This window comes from Microcebus murinus, chromosome 16 (assembly GCF_040939455.1).
Source record: "Microcebus murinus isolate Inina chromosome 16, M.murinus_Inina_mat1.0, whole genome shotgun sequence".
Lineage (NCBI taxonomy): Eukaryota > Metazoa > Chordata > Mammalia > Primates > Cheirogaleidae > Microcebus > Microcebus murinus.
In genome coordinates this window covers 27099840-27119647 of record NC_134119.1, presented here as the reverse complement: position 1 = coordinate 27119647, position 19808 = coordinate 27099840, and the positions used below count along the sequence as shown (strand labels likewise).

Here is a 19808-nt window from a genome sequence, read left to right as displayed (position 1 = left end):
TTGTACATAAAGTTTTTTTGGAACTCAGCCATGCTCATTTGCTTACATAGAGTCTATGGCTGCTTTCTCGCTATAACAACAGAATTGAGTAGATGTAGCAGAGACCATCTGGCCCCCAAAGCCTAAAATCTATATTTGGCCCTTTTCAAAAAAAAAAAAAAATTGTCAACCCCCTGATTTAGAGAATAGATTCTAGAGCCAGCTCTGTCATTTGCCAGCTGGGTGATCTTGAGCAAATTACTTAGCTTTCTGCACCCCAGGTTTACTGCCTATAAAATGGAAATAATGGTAGTGTCCACCTTATAAGGTTGTTATGACAATTTGATGTATTGTTATTTGTAAAGTACTTAGAGGAGTGTGCTGGTCCATAGTAAAGTACATACACCAACCCACAGAACAAACTTATGGACATGGACCATACACCATCTACACTCAACTGTTACATGAAAGCATAACATTTGAAGTCCACTTTCCTTCTCTTATTTTTACACAGTGGGTATGCACTGGTAATAAAAAATAATAACAAGTTAAAGACCATCATACAATGATAAGCATGGCACTTGAAATGCTGTCATGTTATAACCGCATCATTGCAATTCGTGGTGTGTTGGGCAACAGTTCTCAGCAACGAGATGGCCACAAATGGTTTCTTACACAACTGCTCTTCTCTGCCATGATAGCACAAAAAATGAATGAGCATGGCTGTGTTCCATTAAAACTTTATTTACAGACACTAAAATATTTTTTTTGAGACATAGAGTCTTGCTCTGTTGCTCAGGCCAGAGTGCCGTGGCATCAGCCTAGCTCACAGCAACCTCAAACTCCTGGGATCAAGCAATCCCCACAAGACACTAAAATCGGAATTTCTTACTTTAATTTTTACGTGTCACAAAATAGTATTTTTCTTTTAAAAATTTTTCAACCACTTAAAAATATAAAAACAATTCTTAGCTTTCAGGCCATATAAAAACAGGTGGCCAGATGAATTTGTCCATGGGCCATTTTCTGCCAACCCCTCATCTGTACTTTACACGAGAGAAAAATGAGGCTGCTAGCTGCGGCATTTTGGTGAGCACTTATAACCTGACAGCACCATATGCAATGTTTTATGCAAATTCACATCTATGTCCTCTAAACAATCTCCTGAGGCAAGTACTATTGTTATACTTACCATATTCTAATTTTTTTTTTTTTTGAGACAGTCTCATTCTGTCACCCTGGGTAAAGTGAAGTGTCATCATAGCTCACTGCAACATCAAACTCCTGGGCTCAAGCAATCCTCTTGCCTCAGACTCCCAAGTAGCTGGGAATACAGGCACACACCATGACGACCAGCTAATTTTTCTTTTTTTTTTTTTGAGACAGAGTCTCACTCTGTTGCCCAGGCTAGAGTGAGTGCCTTGGCGTCAGCCTAGCTCACAGCAACCTCAAACTCCTGGGCTCAAGCGATCCTGCTGCCTCAGCCTCCCAAGTAGCTGGGACTATAGGCATGTGCCACCATGCCCGGCTGATTTTTTCTATATGTATTAGTTGGCCAATTAATTTCTTTCTATTTATAGTAGAGTCAGGGTCTCGCTCTTGCTCAGGCTGGTTTCGAACTCCTGACCTCGAGCAATCCACCCTCCTCGGCCTCCCAGAGTGCTAGGATTACAAGCGTGAGCCACCGCGCCCGACCTAATTTTTCTATTTTTAATAGAGATGGTGTCTTGCTCTTGCTCAGGCTGGTCTCGAACTCCTAAGCTCAAGCAATGCTCCGCCTCAGTTTTCCAGAGTTCTAGGATTACAGGCGTGAGCCACTGAGCCTGGCCTCTACTATGTCATTATTATAACTATATTATACAGAGGAGAAAACTAGGGCTGAGAAATTTTCAGTATCTTGCCCAAAGATATTGAACCTCTGCAGATATGGACTAATACAACTTACTGTAATGATGAAAACATTCCACATCTGCATTTCTAACATAGTAACTACTAGTCACATGACTATTGAGCACTTGAAATGTGTAACTAAGAAACTGAATTTTTAATTTTATTTCATTTAATTTTTATTATATATTTTGGGGTTTTTTTGGGGGGGGAGTCAAGTCAAACAAGTTATAGAATTTTTATTATATTTTTAATAGCCATCTTGGATGGGACAGCTCCAGTGGGAAGAACTAAGGCATGAATATAGTCAGAAGAGAACAATTGTCTTTGGTGTCTCACAGTAATAAATGGGGGAGTAAAGATTTAAACCAGGTCTTCAAACCCCATTGTCCACATCTTGGCACCAAAATTACCAAGAAAGAGCCAGCCCAGGAGTGTCTGGGCAGATATTTGTAGAAGTCAGACTGCATAATAGTTCATAGGTATTTGAAGAAAATCAAAATCACTGTTGTGAACTGGCCAGGAGCCTGGGCTAGGTGATCCAGTTGTCTAGAATTATAATCTAAAGACTAATTGTAGGTATTTTGAGAGACATCATGAAGTTGCCCATCATGTCAGCCTCTAGAGAATGGTTTCCATGCCAAGGGCCCATGTTGGTCTTGTAGCTACAGCACAGAAATTTTCTCCCATTAGAATATATGAGAAAACTTTTTTTTTCTGAGAAACATGTCAGACACGAAGACCACTGTAGTTCAAGAGGTTGTAGTTTACCCAGGATGCGAGGCTGGTGAGCCAGTGTGCTGACCCAGCCATGAGCCCTAGCCAAAGTGCCAGCCACTCGTGGGGCATTTTTTCTTGCAGTTTATTTGGAGGAGACCTCTGGTTCTTCTAGGCAACCAGTGGCAAGTGGCAGCTCTGGACCTGTGTGGACATGGACACAGTTGTGTATGCCATATGAGCTTTGCAGCATGGTATCATGTGCCTTCTCCTTTTTCCAGTGGGAAATACAGAATGTATGATGTCCTCCAAGAGACCATTGAAAACGATTTCCCAACCTTCCTGGGCAAGATCTTTGCTTTCCTCGCCAATCCAGGCCTGATCATTCCAGCCATCCTGCTGATGTTGTAAGTCAGCCACAGCCCATGGCTCTACCTTGCACTTGAGACTTCCCTAGCAGGTCTTCTTTCTTGCCTCTTAGTCTGGACTCCCCAGAAGTAGATAGACTCCATGATGAGGATTCAAATAGTGTATCGGGGACCAGGTAAGGACTTGAGAGGGAAGGGAAAGGAAATTGCATGATTATCACTATGGGGACTTTGGGGATAGTGTGCCTCAGAGTTAACCCTCCCTAAGGGTGAAAGACCTAGGGCATTTGTGGACCAGCCCCTATCAGTCACTGGGGGCCACTGGAATTGGTTAATTCCCTGGCAATTTTGGCCAGTTGCATGCACAGGTAAAATGGCTCTGGGGGGAGATCAGATTCTCCTCCCCTCCCAGGGTTTATTGTTGTTGCTGTTTGTTGTAATTGTTGTAATCGTTATTGTTGCTTGTTTAGTGACTTTTCTGAACTATGTAAAGTCTGTATTCTTTGCTTTGTGTTTCCACTGATGTCTGTGTTCAGTTACCTTAGAGGTCAGCTAATGACCAGACAGAGATTTGCTTATATGCCTGGAACTAGTAAGTCTCCCAGTATTTGCCAGGGGGCTCTGTGTATGTATTGGGGTATGCTTTCAATACTCAACCAGGCAGTTTACAACTCTACCTTAGCATTTATTTCCTGCTTGTTTAAAGACTCAGAGTCAGCCAGAGGTGAGAGCTTAGGGCTTTCTCAGGTCTTTTTTGGCTATGTGTATAGTCCTGGGCATGCACACAGCCTTGCACATCAGACACGTGGTCTTCTTCTAGATTCTCAGGGACATTTGGGTGTTTTTGTTGTTGTTTGTCTATATGTTTGTTTTTAGTTGTTTTTGTTTTTTGTTTTGTTTTTGAGACAGAGTATTGCTCTGTACCCCTGGCTAGAGTGCCATGAAGTCAGCCCAGCTCAATGCAACCTCTACCTTCTGAGTTCAAGCAATCCTCCCACCTCAGCCTCCAGAGTAGCTGGGACTACAGGTGTGCAGCACCATGCCTGGATAATTTTTCAGTAGAGATGGGGTCTCACTCTTGCTCAGGCTGGTCTTAAACTCCTGATCTCAAAGGATCCTCCCGCCTCAGCCTCTCAGAGTGCTATGATTACAGGCATGAGCCACTGTGCCCAGCCTCCCAGGAATATTTTGAAAGCCCCCATTCAACATCTCATTCTAGGCTGGGCGTGGTGGCTCACGCCTGTAATCCTAGCACTCTGGGAGGCCGAGGCGGGCAGATTGCTCAAGGTCAGGAGTTCGAAACCAGCCTGAGCGAGACCCCATCTCTACCAAAAATAGAAATAAATTAATTGACCAACTAAAAGTATATATACAAAAAAATTAGCCAGGCATGGTGGCACATGCCTGTAGTCCCAGCTACTCGGGAGGCTGAGGCAGTAGGATCGCTGAGCCCCGGAGATTGAGGTTGCTGTGAGCCAGGCTGACGCCACGGCACTCACTCTAGCCTGGGCAACAAAGTGAGACTCTGTCTCAAAAAAAAAAAAATCTCATTCTTCAATTCTCTTTAAAAGCTTTTTGGTTAGCTTATTGTTTGCCCCAACTATTATCCAACTCTTCACACAGCTATAATGTTCAACAATTGCCTTTGATTGCTTCTGACAAACAATCTCAGAGAAAAGGCTATTCACACTGGTTGAGCTCTGAGACAGCTCAAATAAAGACAGCCTAGTGAGTGATGTCTTCCAGGAAACCACTGGATTAATCAAGTAATGACAATTCTCTGGAAATGAGGATATGAAGACACTCCAACACCATTCTACCTCCAGTGCCTTGCCAGGCTACTGATTTTCATTATGATTTGGGACTGTTGGTTTTCAAACCTACTGTGGGAATAAGGCAACTTGAATGCTGCAAATCTTATTGTTTTTACTGAGATTCAGCTGTTTTCCTTGAAAAGATACTCCCCGGATTTGCTGCAAACTTTTGGTTAATTTTCAGAGTTCTGAAAAAGTTGATTCTGCCAATTTTCTTTAAAGAGGTAGAGTCTTGCTCTGTCACCCAGGCTAGAGTGCAGTGGTGCAATCATATAACATAAAAGCTCACTACAGCCTCAAACCCCTGGGCTCAGGTGATCCTCCTGTCTCATCCTCTGAAATAGCTAGGGCTACAGGTGCACACTACCAGATCAGCCTAATTTTTTTTTTTTTTTTTTTTTTTTTTACTTTTTGTAGAAATGTGATCTTGCTATGTTGCCTAAGCTGGTCTCAAACTCCTAGCCTCAATCAATCCTGCCTCAGTCTCCAAAAGTGCTAGGATTATAGGTGTGAGCCACTATGCCTGGCCCTGATTCTGCCAATTTTTTGCTGGTATTCCCACTTTTATGGAAGTGAGAATTTTCAGAGGTTCTTACTCTGCCATTTTTGCTGACATCTTGGATTGAACTTTAGTCTTGGATACGCTGTAAAGATTTAATTAAAACTCTCCCTTTTTGAGCATCACCTTTTTATTCCTTAGCTATGTCTCTTTGTCTCTGCCTAGTAATGGGTTGAAATTTCCAAAGAGTATTTCAAGAAATGGCTTCATCAGGGCTCCCTTCATCTCCAGGACAGTCTGATGGTGCCAGCCTACCCCAAACCTGTGGCCAGTTTCCTGGCTGCTGCTCCAGGGCCGCCAGACTGGAGGGAAACTGGGCTCCACACTGCAAGGCTGTCTCTCCTTCAGCAACCCTCCAGTAGCTTCCTGGAAGTAAATACAGCCTCACGGGGATTCCAGGGCCCTGTAGGGAGCCAGAGTGGATGCAGAGTCCTTTCATTTGTTCATCCATTCATGTAGTACCCATTTTCGAAGGTCTGTTCTGTGCCCTCAACATGCCACTGCCAGCAGCAAACACCTGCATGTCCTTTTACATCCTTGGTTTCCAATACCCTCCGCTGCTAGTCCTGGCATGAAAAGGATGGCATAACAGTGACAACTTGGACTGCCCTGTGACCTCCTGAGGAAATTCTGGAGCCCAGACATCAAACCTGACCCTGCAGGCAGCAAAGAGAAAGGCTAAATTTGGAAACACCCTCAGGAGGGACACAGCTGCCCACGAGCATTGTATCTACCATCTGCTGGGTGTGTGGGTATGATCTTGAGCAAGACAAGCCACCTCTCTGACCTCTGGTTCTTCCCTAAAAATGGGTTACCTGGCCTGGCCCAGAGTAAGGGCCTCACAAGACAGAGATTGATCCTCCCTTCTCTCCTCCCCTCGAGCCCAGTCCTTTGAGTCCTTGCTCCAGGAGGCTCACATGACAGCCTCAGACCCACGCTTGGCCCCAAGTGCCATGTGGTTCCTCTTCTCTGGCTGGAGAGAGCTTATAGGCTCTAGAGCTATGAATGGCTCACCCCTCAGGGGGAAACCATAAAAGACCCAAGCAACCTCCACCTTCTGGGTTCAAGTAATCTTCCCACCTCAGCCTCCAGAGTAGCTGGGACTACCTACAGGTGTGCAGTACCACATCTGGCTAATTTTTCTATTTTTAGTAGAGATGGAGTCTCCCTCTTGCTCAGGCTGGTCTCAAACTCCTGATCTCAAAGGATCCTCCTGCCTCAGCTTCCCAGAGTACTAGGATTATTGGAGCAGCCAAGGCTTGAAATTCATGGAGAAAAGTTACTAAGAAGGATGGACCTAAAAAAGCTCACAGACAACAGGCTGGCCAAGCACTCAATCCAGGTGGCACTCTGGCTTTTGTGTCTCCTCCCCTCCCAAGTAGTACAGCCCAGGTCATAGCTCCAGATCTTAGGTCTTGTGAGAGTGAAGCCCGGGCTGCAGCCTCAAAGGACAGCCAGTCATCCAATGACCCACAGGGGCTAGACTCTGGAAACCATAAGGCCAGGGCTAGACATGCCAGAGCACGCTGGGCAGGGGACCTCCAGGGCAAGCTTGGAGTAGGTCACTTAATACCTCTACTTCTCCGGTCTCAGGACTTGAAGATTGTGGAAAGAGCTTTGGCTTCAAATGTAGGCTCCAAAGAGTGCTAAGGGTGAGATGACCTTGGGCAAATTATTTAATATCTCTGAATCCCAGAATACTGGTGTATAAACGTGGAAGTCTATTCTCTGCTCCACAGGGTTTTCATCAAGGCCAATGAGATTCTGGGGAGGTACACATGGCACAGAGCCTGGCACAGGGCAGGTGCCCAGGACATACGACCAGCTGCTTCTGCAGACGAGAAGCCCTGCCACTACCCCGCCTCCTCAGATTTCCCAGAAGAGGGATAATTCCTTTACCCAAACTTTACTGAGCAGTCTGAGAGCTAGAGATGTGTGGGTCATGTCCACACGCAATAAAATAGACAGGAGGTAAGGCCATCCGGACCCTCTCAATGTTAAGACTAGAACTTAGGGATGGTAGGACACCCCCTACCCCCACCCCAAGGCAAAGCCTCAGAACCTATTCCAGGAACCCAGCCTTGATCCCTGGGAAAGACATCCAGCTCCTGTCATTTGCCAATACCACAGGACCATAGGAGACACGCTTTTCTCTTGCAGCCTGGCCATTTACTACCTGAACTCAGTTTCCAAAAGCCTCTCCCGAGCTAATGCCCAGCTGAAGAAGAAAATCCAAGCGGTGAGTCTGTCTGGAGTTTTATCCTGGAGTGTAAAAAGATGTCATGTTTTTGTTTGTTGCTAATTTGCTCTGTGAGCCAAGTTGTGTAATTTAAATGGCTTTCCTCTAAACAAGGTCGCCAAATATCTGTAATACAGAAAATGGCCTTGTGAGATTCAACAGCATGCATTTGTATTATGAGGATGTTTGGGGATATGTAACAGTAATGACTTGAATTTTGAGAGGTTGCTAAAGAACAGGAGAAATTGGCCAGGTGTGGTGGCTCATGCCTGTAATCCTAGCACTCTGGGAGGCCGAGGCAGGTGGATCGCTCAAGGTCAGAAGTTCAAAACCAGCTTGAGCAAGAGCGAGACCCTGTCTCTACTAAAAAATATAAAGAAATTAATTGGCCAACTAAAAATATATAGAGAAGAAAAACTAGCTTGGCATGGTGGCGCATGCCTGTAGTCCCAGCTACTCGGGAGACTGAGGCAGAAGGATTGCTTGAGCCCAGGAGTTTGAGGTTGCTGTGAGTTAGATTGATGCCACGGCACTCTAGCCCAGGTAACAGAGTGGGACTCTGTCTCAAAAAAAAAAAAAAAAAAAAAAGAACAGGAGAAATAATTTGCAATAATTCCTATAGATTAAAACTGATAGTATAAATATTAAAAGAAATATTGCCGTCAAGATGACATATTGATTGTGCTCCTTAGCCTAAGAGGTGCCCTGAGTCCCCTTCACACACGGGAAACCTCTCTGCACATCCCAGCTGGCCCTCACTTCTGACCGATTTCTCCTGACACACCCTGAAGGCCAGACCTCGACCCTCCCTAAGCCCTGTCCTTGCTTCTCTGTCCCCCTTCTAGAGCTAACTTCATCTGTCTTGCTACTGGTTCCCCATCCACACCTGCTTTTGTTAACCTCACTGGGCTGCTGCCCAGACATAGAAAATCGTGGAAAGAGAGGCTAGAAAGGATGGCTGTCCTATGGCCAGATGTTCTGTCAGACGCTGTGCAAATCTGAGTCTCAATCAGATGTGAAGCCCAGTGACAGGCAGTTGAAGGTTGTTACTGAGAACTGAAAACATAGTCCTGCTCTCTCAGCATCCTGGCTCTGAGCCCCAGGCACCCCTTTCCCTGGCCAGGACTGACAGTTCATTTTTTTCCTGCAGCTCCGTGAAGATGAGAAGAGCCATAAATCTGTCAAAGGCAAAGCCACAGCCAGCGATTCGGGGGATATACCTAAAAGCAGCTCCAAAAATGCCACCCAGCTCCAGCTCCCCAAGGAAGGTAAATTGTTGTTGTTGTTGTTTTGTAAATTATTTTTTCATGATGATTGTTTTTCACAAGGCCACATGGAAAGATGTAAAGAGCTTACACTGTGAGATCCGCCTGATCTGGGATTGAAATCAGAATTCTGGCACTTGTTAGCTGTACGAAGTCAGGCAAGTTAGCGTAGGGATAAGTCACGGCGCCCACCTCGTGAGATGGTGAAGATGAGATGTCATCACACATGTAAAGTGCCTAACAGAATTCCTGGCACGGAGAATGAGCCAATGCTTACTAGCTGGTAGTAGTACAGTCATGTGCTGCTTGATGACATTTTGGTCAACCAAAGACTATATATATAATGAGGACTGTATATACAACCAAGGCCCCATAAGCTTAAAAGGGAGCTGAAAAATTGCCGTTGCCAAGTGATGCTGTAGCTGTCATAACATCACAGCACAACACATTACACACGTGTTTGGGGTAATGCTGTGTAAACAAACCCACTCTGTTGCCAGTCATATAAAAGTCTAGCACATACAATTATGCACAGTACATAATACTTGATAATGACTGTGTTACTGGTTTATGTGTTTACTATACTATACTTTTCATTGTTATTTTAGAGTATAAAAACTATTCATTAAAAAAAATAGTTAACTAAAACAAAGCCTTAGGCAGGTCCTTCGGGAGGTATTCCAGAAGAAAGCACTGTTATTATGGGAGATGACAGCTCCGTGCATGTCATAGCCCCTGAAGACCTTCCAGGGGGACAAGATGTGGAGGTGGAAGACAGTGATACTGATGACCCTGACCCTGTGTAGGCCTAGGCTAATGTGTGTGTTTGTGTCTTAGTTTTTCATTAAAAGTTTAAAAAGTAAAAAAAAAAAAAAAGTAAAAAACAGAAAAAAGCTTATAGAATGAATATTTTGTACAGCTGTGCAATGTGTTTGTGCTTCAAGCCAACTGTTAGTATAAAAGAGTCAAAAAGCTATTATAAAAACTTTGAAGTTTATAAACTAAAAAAGCCACAGTAAGCTAAAGTCAATTTATTACTGAAGAAACAAAAATGTTTTTTATGAATTTAATGTGGCAGAAGCATACAGGGTTTATAAAGTCTACAGTAGTGTATGATAATGTCCTAGGCCTTCACATTCACTCACCACTCACTCCCTGACTCACCCAGAGCAACTTCCAGTCCTGCAAGCTCCATGCATCCCCTATACAGGTGTACTATTTTTTTAGTCTTTTATACTGCATTATTAATTTTCCTTTTTTATGTTTAAATAAACAAACACTTACCATTGCATTACAAGTCCCCAAATATTCAGTACAGTAACATGCTGTACAGGTTTGCAGCCTAGGAGCCATAGGCTAGACCATATAGCCTAGGTGTATAGTAGGCTATACCATTTGGGTAAGTACATTCTATGATGTTTGCACAATGACAAAATCACTTAATGACACATTTCTCAGAATATATGCCCATCCCTAAGCAATGCATGACTATAGTTTGTATTTTCTAAAACAGGGAAGCCCTTGAATTTCTAGAATAAAAGGGTGAAGAAAAGGCCGCATAAGACATTCTTAAGAAAGTGTCCCAGAGCCTCAAATGGGAAGGGATCACAGATCAGCCTCCAACTTGGAAGTGAGGAAAGGTCAAGTTGAAAGGGACCATCTCTGAGGTGACCCCATTTCCAAGGATCATCTCTGTTCTAAAATTAAACAGTGACAGTATACAGTATTTTGTATTCTTGTGGAATGAGATTCACAAGAAATAACTGATAGTTTAGAAGTTTGAATATTTTTATATGCTCCAATTTCTTAATAATTGCATATTTATTTATTTATTCATATTTTTAAGTATTAGCTAGAATGATGATACTAGCTGCTATAACAAACAGGCCCCAAATGGCTAGTGGCTCAAACACAATAAAAGTTTACTTGTCCCTCAACACAGACTCCAAATTGGATGTTTTCACTCGATGGTCACAGTGATGATGTGGGGACCCCGGCTGCTCCCCTCCTGGCTCTGCCTGCAGCAGGCTAGTGCGCTGCGAAGGGCCCAGGTGCACACCTGGAAGTGGTACCTGTCAAAGCCTGGAACTGCATTGCAGGCCACACCCACTCACAAGGGAAATGTAGTCCATTGCTGTGTCCCAAAGAAGAGGAACTGGGTTTGGTAAAGAGCAGTCAGTTATTGTCCCCATGTTAGGGGACAGGGAGGAAACAAGCAAAGGAGCTGGAAACTGGGTCTGATTGCAAAGTTCGTACAGCCCCTTCCCTCCCACCATGTATTTGATCCTGGCAGTCACTCTGCAAAGCTGCTGTTATTACTGTCCCAATTTTATGCTCTACAAAAAACCAGGATGAGAGAGTCTAGCCTAAGGCCACAGTTCAAAATCCAGTTCTCCCGCCAACAGACCACACTGCTCCGACAGATCTGTCTATGCAAAAGCTAGGCCAAGGCACACCCAGGCCCCCTAGGGCTACCTGACACCGCTCACATCATCAAATAGGACTGAAACCTGCACATGCTGCAGCGTGGCTCCGGAGAGCTCCAATTCAACCTGTGCAAAATCTCCCACATCTCATTCTTGTCTTGGTTTGTTTTCCCAGAGACCACGCCTCACTCTGCCAGCCAAAGCCAGATCCCGGACAAGAAGGCACAGGGCTCTGGGACCGTGCTGCCTGCCTCCCAGCACCTCACTGTATCTCAGCCTCCTGGAGTCAGGCCAGGTTCCAGCCACCCCCGGTCTCAGACTCGTGCTTGTAGGTCGGCCTCTGGAAGGAAGGCTCAGAAACCTCCCTGCTGACAGCTGGGGCTCACGGGAGCCCCAGTCCTGATCCTTGTGCCACACGCCCCCTTTTCACACATACCCAAACTGGTGTTCTCTCTTCCTCTCTCTCCATACATGCATGCACTTTCTGTCCCCTCTCCTTTAATGTGGGGATTTCGATCGCTTAGCTTCGTACCCTTGTCACCTACCAAAGGACAAAGACAATGGCTCACCTGCCCTTTAGGAGAGTTGTACTGACTGCCCTTCCCGGTATTTTGGTCCAGGCAGCTCTGAACCCCACACTCACAGTAGCTCCCCTTGGCTCCGGACGTCGAGGGGAGAAGACAGGGCTGTGGCCAGCCTCGCAGCCCATTTCCATGGATCACATGTTGGAACACAGGTTTCTGCAGGCTCCATTAGCAACCTACATTTCCGACATCACCTCTATGCAAAGGTGGTTTAAATAAAAAAGCCAAGAAGTGAGTTAATGAAAATAAAGGTAAATGAACCAACATCCAGTGATGGAAGGTGGCTGACACCGCACACCCCAGCCTGAGGGAGCTGATGCCAGTAAACAGCCTCCTAGCAGCCAGGCAAAGGCAAGTGAGCAGCACGGTTCTTTTTTTTTTTTTTTTTTTTTACAACATTCCCTTGTCAATACTCAGCAGAACAATTCTTATCTAATTCAAGGAAACGTAAAGATTGCTCAGGACAGAAACCTGCTTTTTCAGAGGAGGTTCGCTCTGTCACCTGGGGCTGGAGTGCAGTGGCGTCATCATAGCTCACAGCAACCTCAAACTCCGGGGCTCAAGCAATCCTCCTGCCTCAACCTCCTACAAGTAGCTGGGACTACAGGCATGCGCCACCATGTCCGGCTAATTTTTCTATTTTTTGTAGAGATGGGGGCTCACTCTTGCTCATGCTGGTCCTGGCCTCAAGCAAACCTCCTGCCTCAGCCTCCCAGAGGGGTAAGATTACAGGTGTGAGCCACTGCACCCAGTGAAAAACTCTCATGCATCACATTCTAGAAGGAATTTGGTATCCTGCATATTGTATAAGGGACCTTGAAGATGGTTTTTTGCAAAAAGTACAACACAGAGGTGTGTCCCTGGTAATTCTATGTCCACATAGTGTCATATCATAGTTCTATGCAGAATGTCTCCAGGGGGACATAAGCCAGGGAGACCAGACTTTTAAGAAGGCTTTGCTGCCCAGGGCAAATGGCTTAGCAAGGCAGAATCAGAGTCCAAGGCTCTTCAAAAGCCCCAGGTGTCTTGCAGTCAGCTCCTTTCTTTCCTCTATGCTGTGTACCCAGAGCCAGGTGAGCACTGTGGCATCAGGATCAAGGGACCATTTCACCCCATGTCTCTGAGTGTTCCAACGGGAGTCCTCTACCTCAGCCAGCTGCCCCTACTGTTAAAGCCACCTCCCAACCAGCTTCCCAGGTGCTCCCAGGAGAATCCTCCACACCCTAGAAGTCAGGCAAAGTCCTGGTGGAAAGATGGAGATTTTACAGAGATTTCATAAGCTGCACAATTCAAATGATTTTTAAATTCCCTCCCAATTCCTTCCCCTTCCCAATCCAGCACCAAAACTTCACACACAGCCTGCGATGGAGTGGGAATGGGGACATATGATCAAGAGAAACCAGATAAATTATTCCACCGTAGTCTGTCTCTGGCCAAGGGTAAAGAAGATGTTGCAATGTCTCATCTCCATGGAACCCAGGTCCAACCCCTAAATCCCAAACTGCCCATGTGTCATATGCCTTCCCCAGGGAGGAAACACCCTGGCCCTAAGCTAACCCAGCTCAGACCTCAACACAGGAATCCTGGCAATTGAACCCAACCAATCAGGACTGGAAGGCCCAAGGATGGCCACCATGCCAACGCCTGGCCTCCACATCCACCTGCCTGGGGATAATGCCAGGCCCTGGGGAGGAGATCAAGACTAGGGTGCCCGCCTGAGCTATCAGCCTCCTGGTGATTATTGTCAGGCCTCTGATAGTTATTAATGCACCTAAATGCCCACCACAAACACAAACAAATCATCCTGTTCTAAGGAAGCCTGATTTTACATGACAGAATGTATTTGTTGTCTACTGATGCATAACAAATCATCCCCAAAACTTAACAGCTTAAAACAATAAATATTTATTATTATTATATAGTTTCTGTGGGTCAAGACTTTGGGAGTGGCTTAGTTAGGCAGTTCTGGTTCCAGATTTTGCAGTCCAATTCTCAGCCACAGCTACAACCATTATAAGGCTTAACTGGAGCTGAAAGACCTCCCAAGATGTCTCACACACACAGCTATTAGCAGGAAGCTTCGGTTCCTTGCTAGCTATTGACGAGAGACCTTGGTTACTCTCCATGTGGCCCTCTCCATAGAGCTGCTTGGGTGTCCTAACAACATGGCAGCTAGTCTCCCCCAGAGCAAGTGATCCAAGAGGGAGGACAAGGAGAAAGCCACAATGCCTTTTATGACCTAGTCTCACAAGTCACATCATAGATTCTGCCACTTTCTGCTCAACAGATCTTGGTCACTAAGTCTAGCTCACACCCAAGGGGAAAAGAATTGGGCTTCACCTCTTGAAGGGAGGGTTACCAGTGAACTTGTGGACATAATTTAATGGAAAATTTTCTAATTCAAATAGTTGCAAGACCTCTATCAAGAAAACACTAAAGCTCTTTTGAGAGGAATCTACCAGAGGATTAGTTAGTTGATGGTGGCCGCTGAAGCCTTCAAGCAATAGGAAACTTCTGGTGAGCTAGGGAGATGGGTAGAGGAAGCAGTAAGAGAGGAAGGGTGCTGATGTGATGTGGCTTTGTAGCTGGAACTTGCTATTGTTAGGAAACAGATAAAAGATTGCTATCACCTCTGTGTTCTTGAGTTTAACCTTCCAGCTCATTCCATCTTAAAATTTCGCTATTCAGCCTACCAGCCATCAGGTACCAAAACATTCCCTCCCTTCTTTTCTTCCTTCCTGCCTTCCCTCAGCTCACCAAAGAATGATTTGAACTAGAAAGTCTATTTAACACTTTATCGCTAGAAATGGAACCGATGCCTTGCTGATACTGCCCTAGTTTGTCTGGGCATTCCTCACCAAAGGGAAATGAAGCAGATACCGAATTGTATCCATTGGAGGCTATTTTTGCAGGCAGATCCTGTCACGTCCAATAACCTAAGTGCTCAACTTTTACTTCCTTTTCCATCGTACACAGAATCACCTAAGTAGGAACACACTTCAGGCGAAGAAGATCAAAGGGGACACCTGGTCTCCTCCTGACTGTACAGAAGCTGGGGGTGGGGGTGACACAGCAGCCAGCAAGGGTCTGGGCAGGGTGCCAACAGCATCCACTACTACGCTGGTAACCCTCCGCTCAGCAAAGTCACTTCAGATATGCTCTGTAGAGCCACACTGAAAGCTGGGGCACCAAGTTCACGGACAATAAGAAGTAACACCCCCCCCCCCCGTGCTGAAAGAGACATGTATCTCTCTTGACCTTGGCAGAAAGTGGAGAGAAAAAGTCTCCCCCGAGAAGTTACATCCACAAGGCAGCCCTCACACAATGCCAGGTCCTCGGGTCCAAAAAAGACAAGGGACGCTGGGCTAATCGGCCTTCCCAAGATGTTTTTCACTCTTCTGTGTCTATGTAAAGAAATGCTGCACATACATGTAACTTGTTATTGAAGAATGTTGCAGGGTTTCTTTCCACATTTGAGAAGATAGCCCAAGAATTGCTAGAAGCCCTTTCAAATGTGATTTTCTCACTCTCGAATGAAGTGCCGCCATCTTGTGGTGGTTTCATGCAGTTTCCTTTCCTGAAGTTCTCCCCAGTCCCTGGAATTTAAGTAGCACATACCATCTCCACAGGTCCCCGTTAGCGTTGCCAGAGTAAAAACTCTGGCTTGATTTACACCAAAGTGACACAGTTAGCCATAGGCTGGACTAAATGAAAAATGTCAGATGGTATAGTGTATGAACCTTTCCAATGGATGAAAATAGTTTAAACAGGAAAAAGAGGCCCCAGGTGCAACATGGCTTTAAGCTTGAACTTGGAGCAAACCTGGGGAACCCACAGCTCCCACTCAGACCTGCTGCCATGCAGGACATTTTCGTAGCTGGAACCCTCTGGGCAATCTGTCTTGCACATCGCCACCAAATTAGCCTCCAAATGCTGCTTAAATGGAAAAGAGCCTTACCAGCCCCAAACCACTCATTCCAACTTACATTCAAGGCTCCTTGTATCTAGATCTTACATTCTAAACCCTTCAGTCTTTTGTTCAACTAGTGATCACATTGGATTTTACACCTCTAACAGGTTCTTCTCATTTCTGGCTTTTGCTTCCACCCCCTTTCCATCCTGCATCTCTAAATGACCTACACATCCTTCTATGAATACATAAAATCCCACGAAGTCCATCTAGCCTTGAGGTCTACGTCAGGAACATTGGGCCAAACTGTCTTCTGGCTCAGCCTCCATATCACCTTGATTATATTCAGCCTCCTAGGAGTGTAACGTCTCTGAAGTCAGAGGTCGTGGGTTATTACACATTCAGCATCCCTTATCTAAAATGCCTGGATCAAGGAGTGTTTTGGATTCCAGATTTTTTGATGTTTTGCTGTCTCATTATAATGGGTACAAGTGAGTGTGGGTTTCTTTTCATTTATCCTGCTTGGGACACATTGCTGCACTTTTGGAGTCATGCTTTTCATCAGTTCTGGGGAAAATCCATCCATTATCTCTTCAATTATTGTTCCTCCTCTTTTTCCTTCCTGCTTTCCAGGGCTCCAATAAAAACAGATGTTAGAGGCCGGGCGCGGTGGCTCACGCCTGAGCCCAGGAGTTTGAGGTTGTCGTGAGCTAGGCTGACGCCACGCCACGGCACTCACTCTAGCCTGGGCAACAAAGCGAGACTCTGTTTCAAAAAAAAAAACAAAAAAAACAGATGTTAGGCCGGGCGCAGTAATTCATGCCTGTAATCCTAGCACTCTGGGAGGCCGATGCGGGAGGATCGCTCAAGGTCAGGAGTTCGAAACCAGCCTGAGCAAGAGCGAGACCCCATCTCTACTAAAAATAGAAAGAAATTAATTGGACAACTAAAAATATATAGAAAAAATTAGATAGGCATGGTGACACATGCCTGTAGTCCCAGCTACTTGGGAGGCTGAGGCAAGAGGATTGCTTGAGGCCAGGAGTTTGAGGTTGCTGTGAGCTAGGCTGACACCTAGGCAACAGAGTGAGACTGTCTCAAAAAAACAAACAAACAAACAAACAAACAAACAAAACCAGATGTTAGACTCTCATTCTATGTCTTCTAATCTTTCTTTTACCTCCTTATCTCTTTCTATTGCATTCTAGATAAATTATTTGGTAATATCTTCCAGTTCACTGATACTCTTTTCATCTGTGCCTAATTTGCTAAGGAGTCATTTGCACGTCTTTTCAATTTTAGCAAGTATCCCTTCCACGAGTACTATGTCTGTTCCCTTGTACCTGCTCCTCCGACCATGGTACAGATGAAGCTGCTTGCCTTGAGAACAGGGACCAGCAATCTTTTTCTGCAAAGGGTCAGATAGTAAATATTTTTGATTTTGTGGGCCACATAATCTCTGTTATATATTCTTTTTTAAAAACAACTTTTTTTTTAATCTCAACGTATTACGGGGGTACAAATGTTTGGTTACGTATATTGCCTTTGCCCCACCGGAGTCAGAGTTTCAAGGGTGTCCATCCCCCAAACGGTGTGCACCGCACCCATTAGGTGTGTACATATACCCTTCCCTTCCTCCCCCTTCCATCTGCCCCACACCCAGTGAATGTTATTACTATATGTGCACTTAAGTGTTGATCAGTTACTACCAATTTGATGGCTATAAACAACTCTTTAAAAATGTAAAAATTGGCCGGGCGCTGTGGCTCACGCCTGTAATCCTAGCTCTTGGGAGGCCGAGGCGGGCGGATTGCTCAAGGTCAGGAGTTCAAAACCAGCCTGAGCAAGAGCGAGACCCCGTCTCTACTATAAATAGAAGAAATCAATTGGCCAACTGATATATATATATAAAAAATTAGCCGGGCATGGTGGCGCATGCCTGTAGTCCCAGCTACTCGGGAGGCTGAGGCAGAAGGATCACTCGAGCCCAGGAGTTTGAGGTTGCTGTGAGCTAGGCTGACGCCACGGCACTCACTCTAGCCTGGACAACAAAGCGAGACTCTGTCTCAAAAAAAAAAAAAAAAAATGTAAAAATTATTTGCTCTTGGGCCCAGCCATAGGCCAGATGTGGCTCAAGGGTCATAGTTTGCAGACCCCTGCTATAGAGGTCCTAAGCTTGACCCAGTGCAATCATCAGTACAGCACAGGAAAGCCAGTACAGCATTCATGGGAGAAGTGCTAGAATAAAGACCCTCTGGTAATGAACTGGTCCTCATTATGTGGCAGGCAGGCGATGCTAAAGACCATGCATGCCTCAGTGAGGGAACACATGCATGCCAAATGGCATGGAACCAGTAGACGCCTGCAGTAAGGGAATAAGGAGACCCCAAGCTTGGAGATTTGAGCATCTGGCTGGGATCAGCACATCTCAGAGGACAGCGTGCACAGGCCTAGCGGCCAGCCCCAAACAGCCACATTACCTCGGGATTAATGCCTCCCACAGCACTAGAACCTGAGCACCAAGACCTAGGACATTGTCCCGTATCCCCTGCAACTAGGCTGAGAGAATACCATTTTGAAAAGAGCCCAGGAAGAGAAGACTCATAACAAGATTGTTTAAACCGTAACAACTGAGATACCAATAATTAGCAAGTTTACACACTGCATGGATTGTCCAGGTTCCAACATTAAATCAGGGTGATGGTGCACTGTCTACTGCCATCGGAAGCTGCAAAATGAGACACATGAGATGTGAAACTAAAGTGTGTTTAGAGATGATGTGTTTACACGTGTAAGTAAATGGCTGAAGTGATAGAAATGAATCTGAGTAAGTGGGTGGTATAAAAAATGAGGAGTTAGTAGATTCTATGGGAATGATGGGAGAGCTGGGACTGAACTGAGAGCCAGTAACATGACACATTGTTGTGCTATTTATTTTTTTTTTCTTTATTTTTTTATTTATTTTTTTTTTGTGAGCAGTGGAAGATATGTTGTGCTATTTATTGATAAAGGAACTAACATTTGTTGAGCTTCCACAACATGCCAGGTACCACACCGATTCACACCTGTCCTATAGTAGATCTTCAATAAATGTCTACTGAAAGGATGAATAAATCTTTAATCTTCATTCTGCAGAAGAAATGAAAGCTCAGGAAGGTGAGGTGATTAAGATCACACTGTAAGTATTGGCAGAGCTGGGGTTTGAACCCAGGCTTGCAGACTCTGATTCATATTTACTGCTGCTTACCAAGTCACCCCTAAGTTTAGTGGCTTAAAATCACAATATATTATTTCTCACAGTAAGAGTAGATAGGGCACAGGTGATGATTCTGCTAGTCTCATTTCAGGTCTCTCATGTGATGACCAGTCAGATGGTAGCAGGGGCTGGAAACAAAATGACTTCACCAGCCTGCCCACTATCTTGGCAAGGACAACTGGAAGGCTGGACCTTTGTCCCTCTTCGTGTAGTCTCAGGGACTCTCCCTCTCTATGTGGTCTCTCCAGCAGAGTAGGTGGACTTCTTACAAGGCAACTTGAGGCTCCCAAAATGTAAAAGGCTGAGGCCTGGGACTGGCACAGAATCACTTCTGCCATATGCCATTGGCTAAAACAAGTCACCAACCCAGCTCAGTTCAATGTGGGACACAGGACCTGAAACCAGGAGGCATGGATCATCCGTGGCCATTGTTGGTGACTAGCTACCACAGGTGATCCTGGGATACCAATGCCTATAATCTTCCCATTACTTCATGCCACTATAAGCATTCACAAATAGAACGTTATTGAATATTCTACCTTAAAAGATCATTCTGGCTCCCACCAGAGAGGAAGATGGCTTGAAGAAGGGGAAACCAAAGGTTTCTGTAAAAGTCTACTTTGGTGATGAAAACTTGAACCTAGCCAGGAGCAATGCACCCAGCAAACAGCCCAAGGGAAAGAGATGGTCTATGACATCACATGCTGCAGAGATGCCCACTGGGGTCAGGATTACAAGCATCAGGGGGAGATATTTTAGGGAAGGGATGGCAGTAAGGAAACCAAAGGAACTTTTAGTATCTAC

General features: G+C 45.2%; 1 protein-coding gene across 1 annotated transcript in view; it reads left to right on the top strand.

Moving 5' to 3' along the window:
* Positions 1-11626, top strand: part of TMC2 (transmembrane channel like 2) — a 50274-nt gene extending 38648 nt beyond the window's left edge. The window contains exons 16-19 of the mRNA XM_075993401.1: positions 2865-2990; positions 7485-7563; positions 8714-8831; positions 11430-11626. Coding sequence (XP_075849516.1) covers positions 2865-2990; positions 7485-7563; positions 8714-8831; positions 11430-11626 — 520 coding nt within the window. The remainder of the gene's footprint in view (positions 1-2864; positions 2991-7484; positions 7564-8713; positions 8832-11429) is intronic.
* Positions 11627-19808: the final 8182 nt, after the last annotated feature.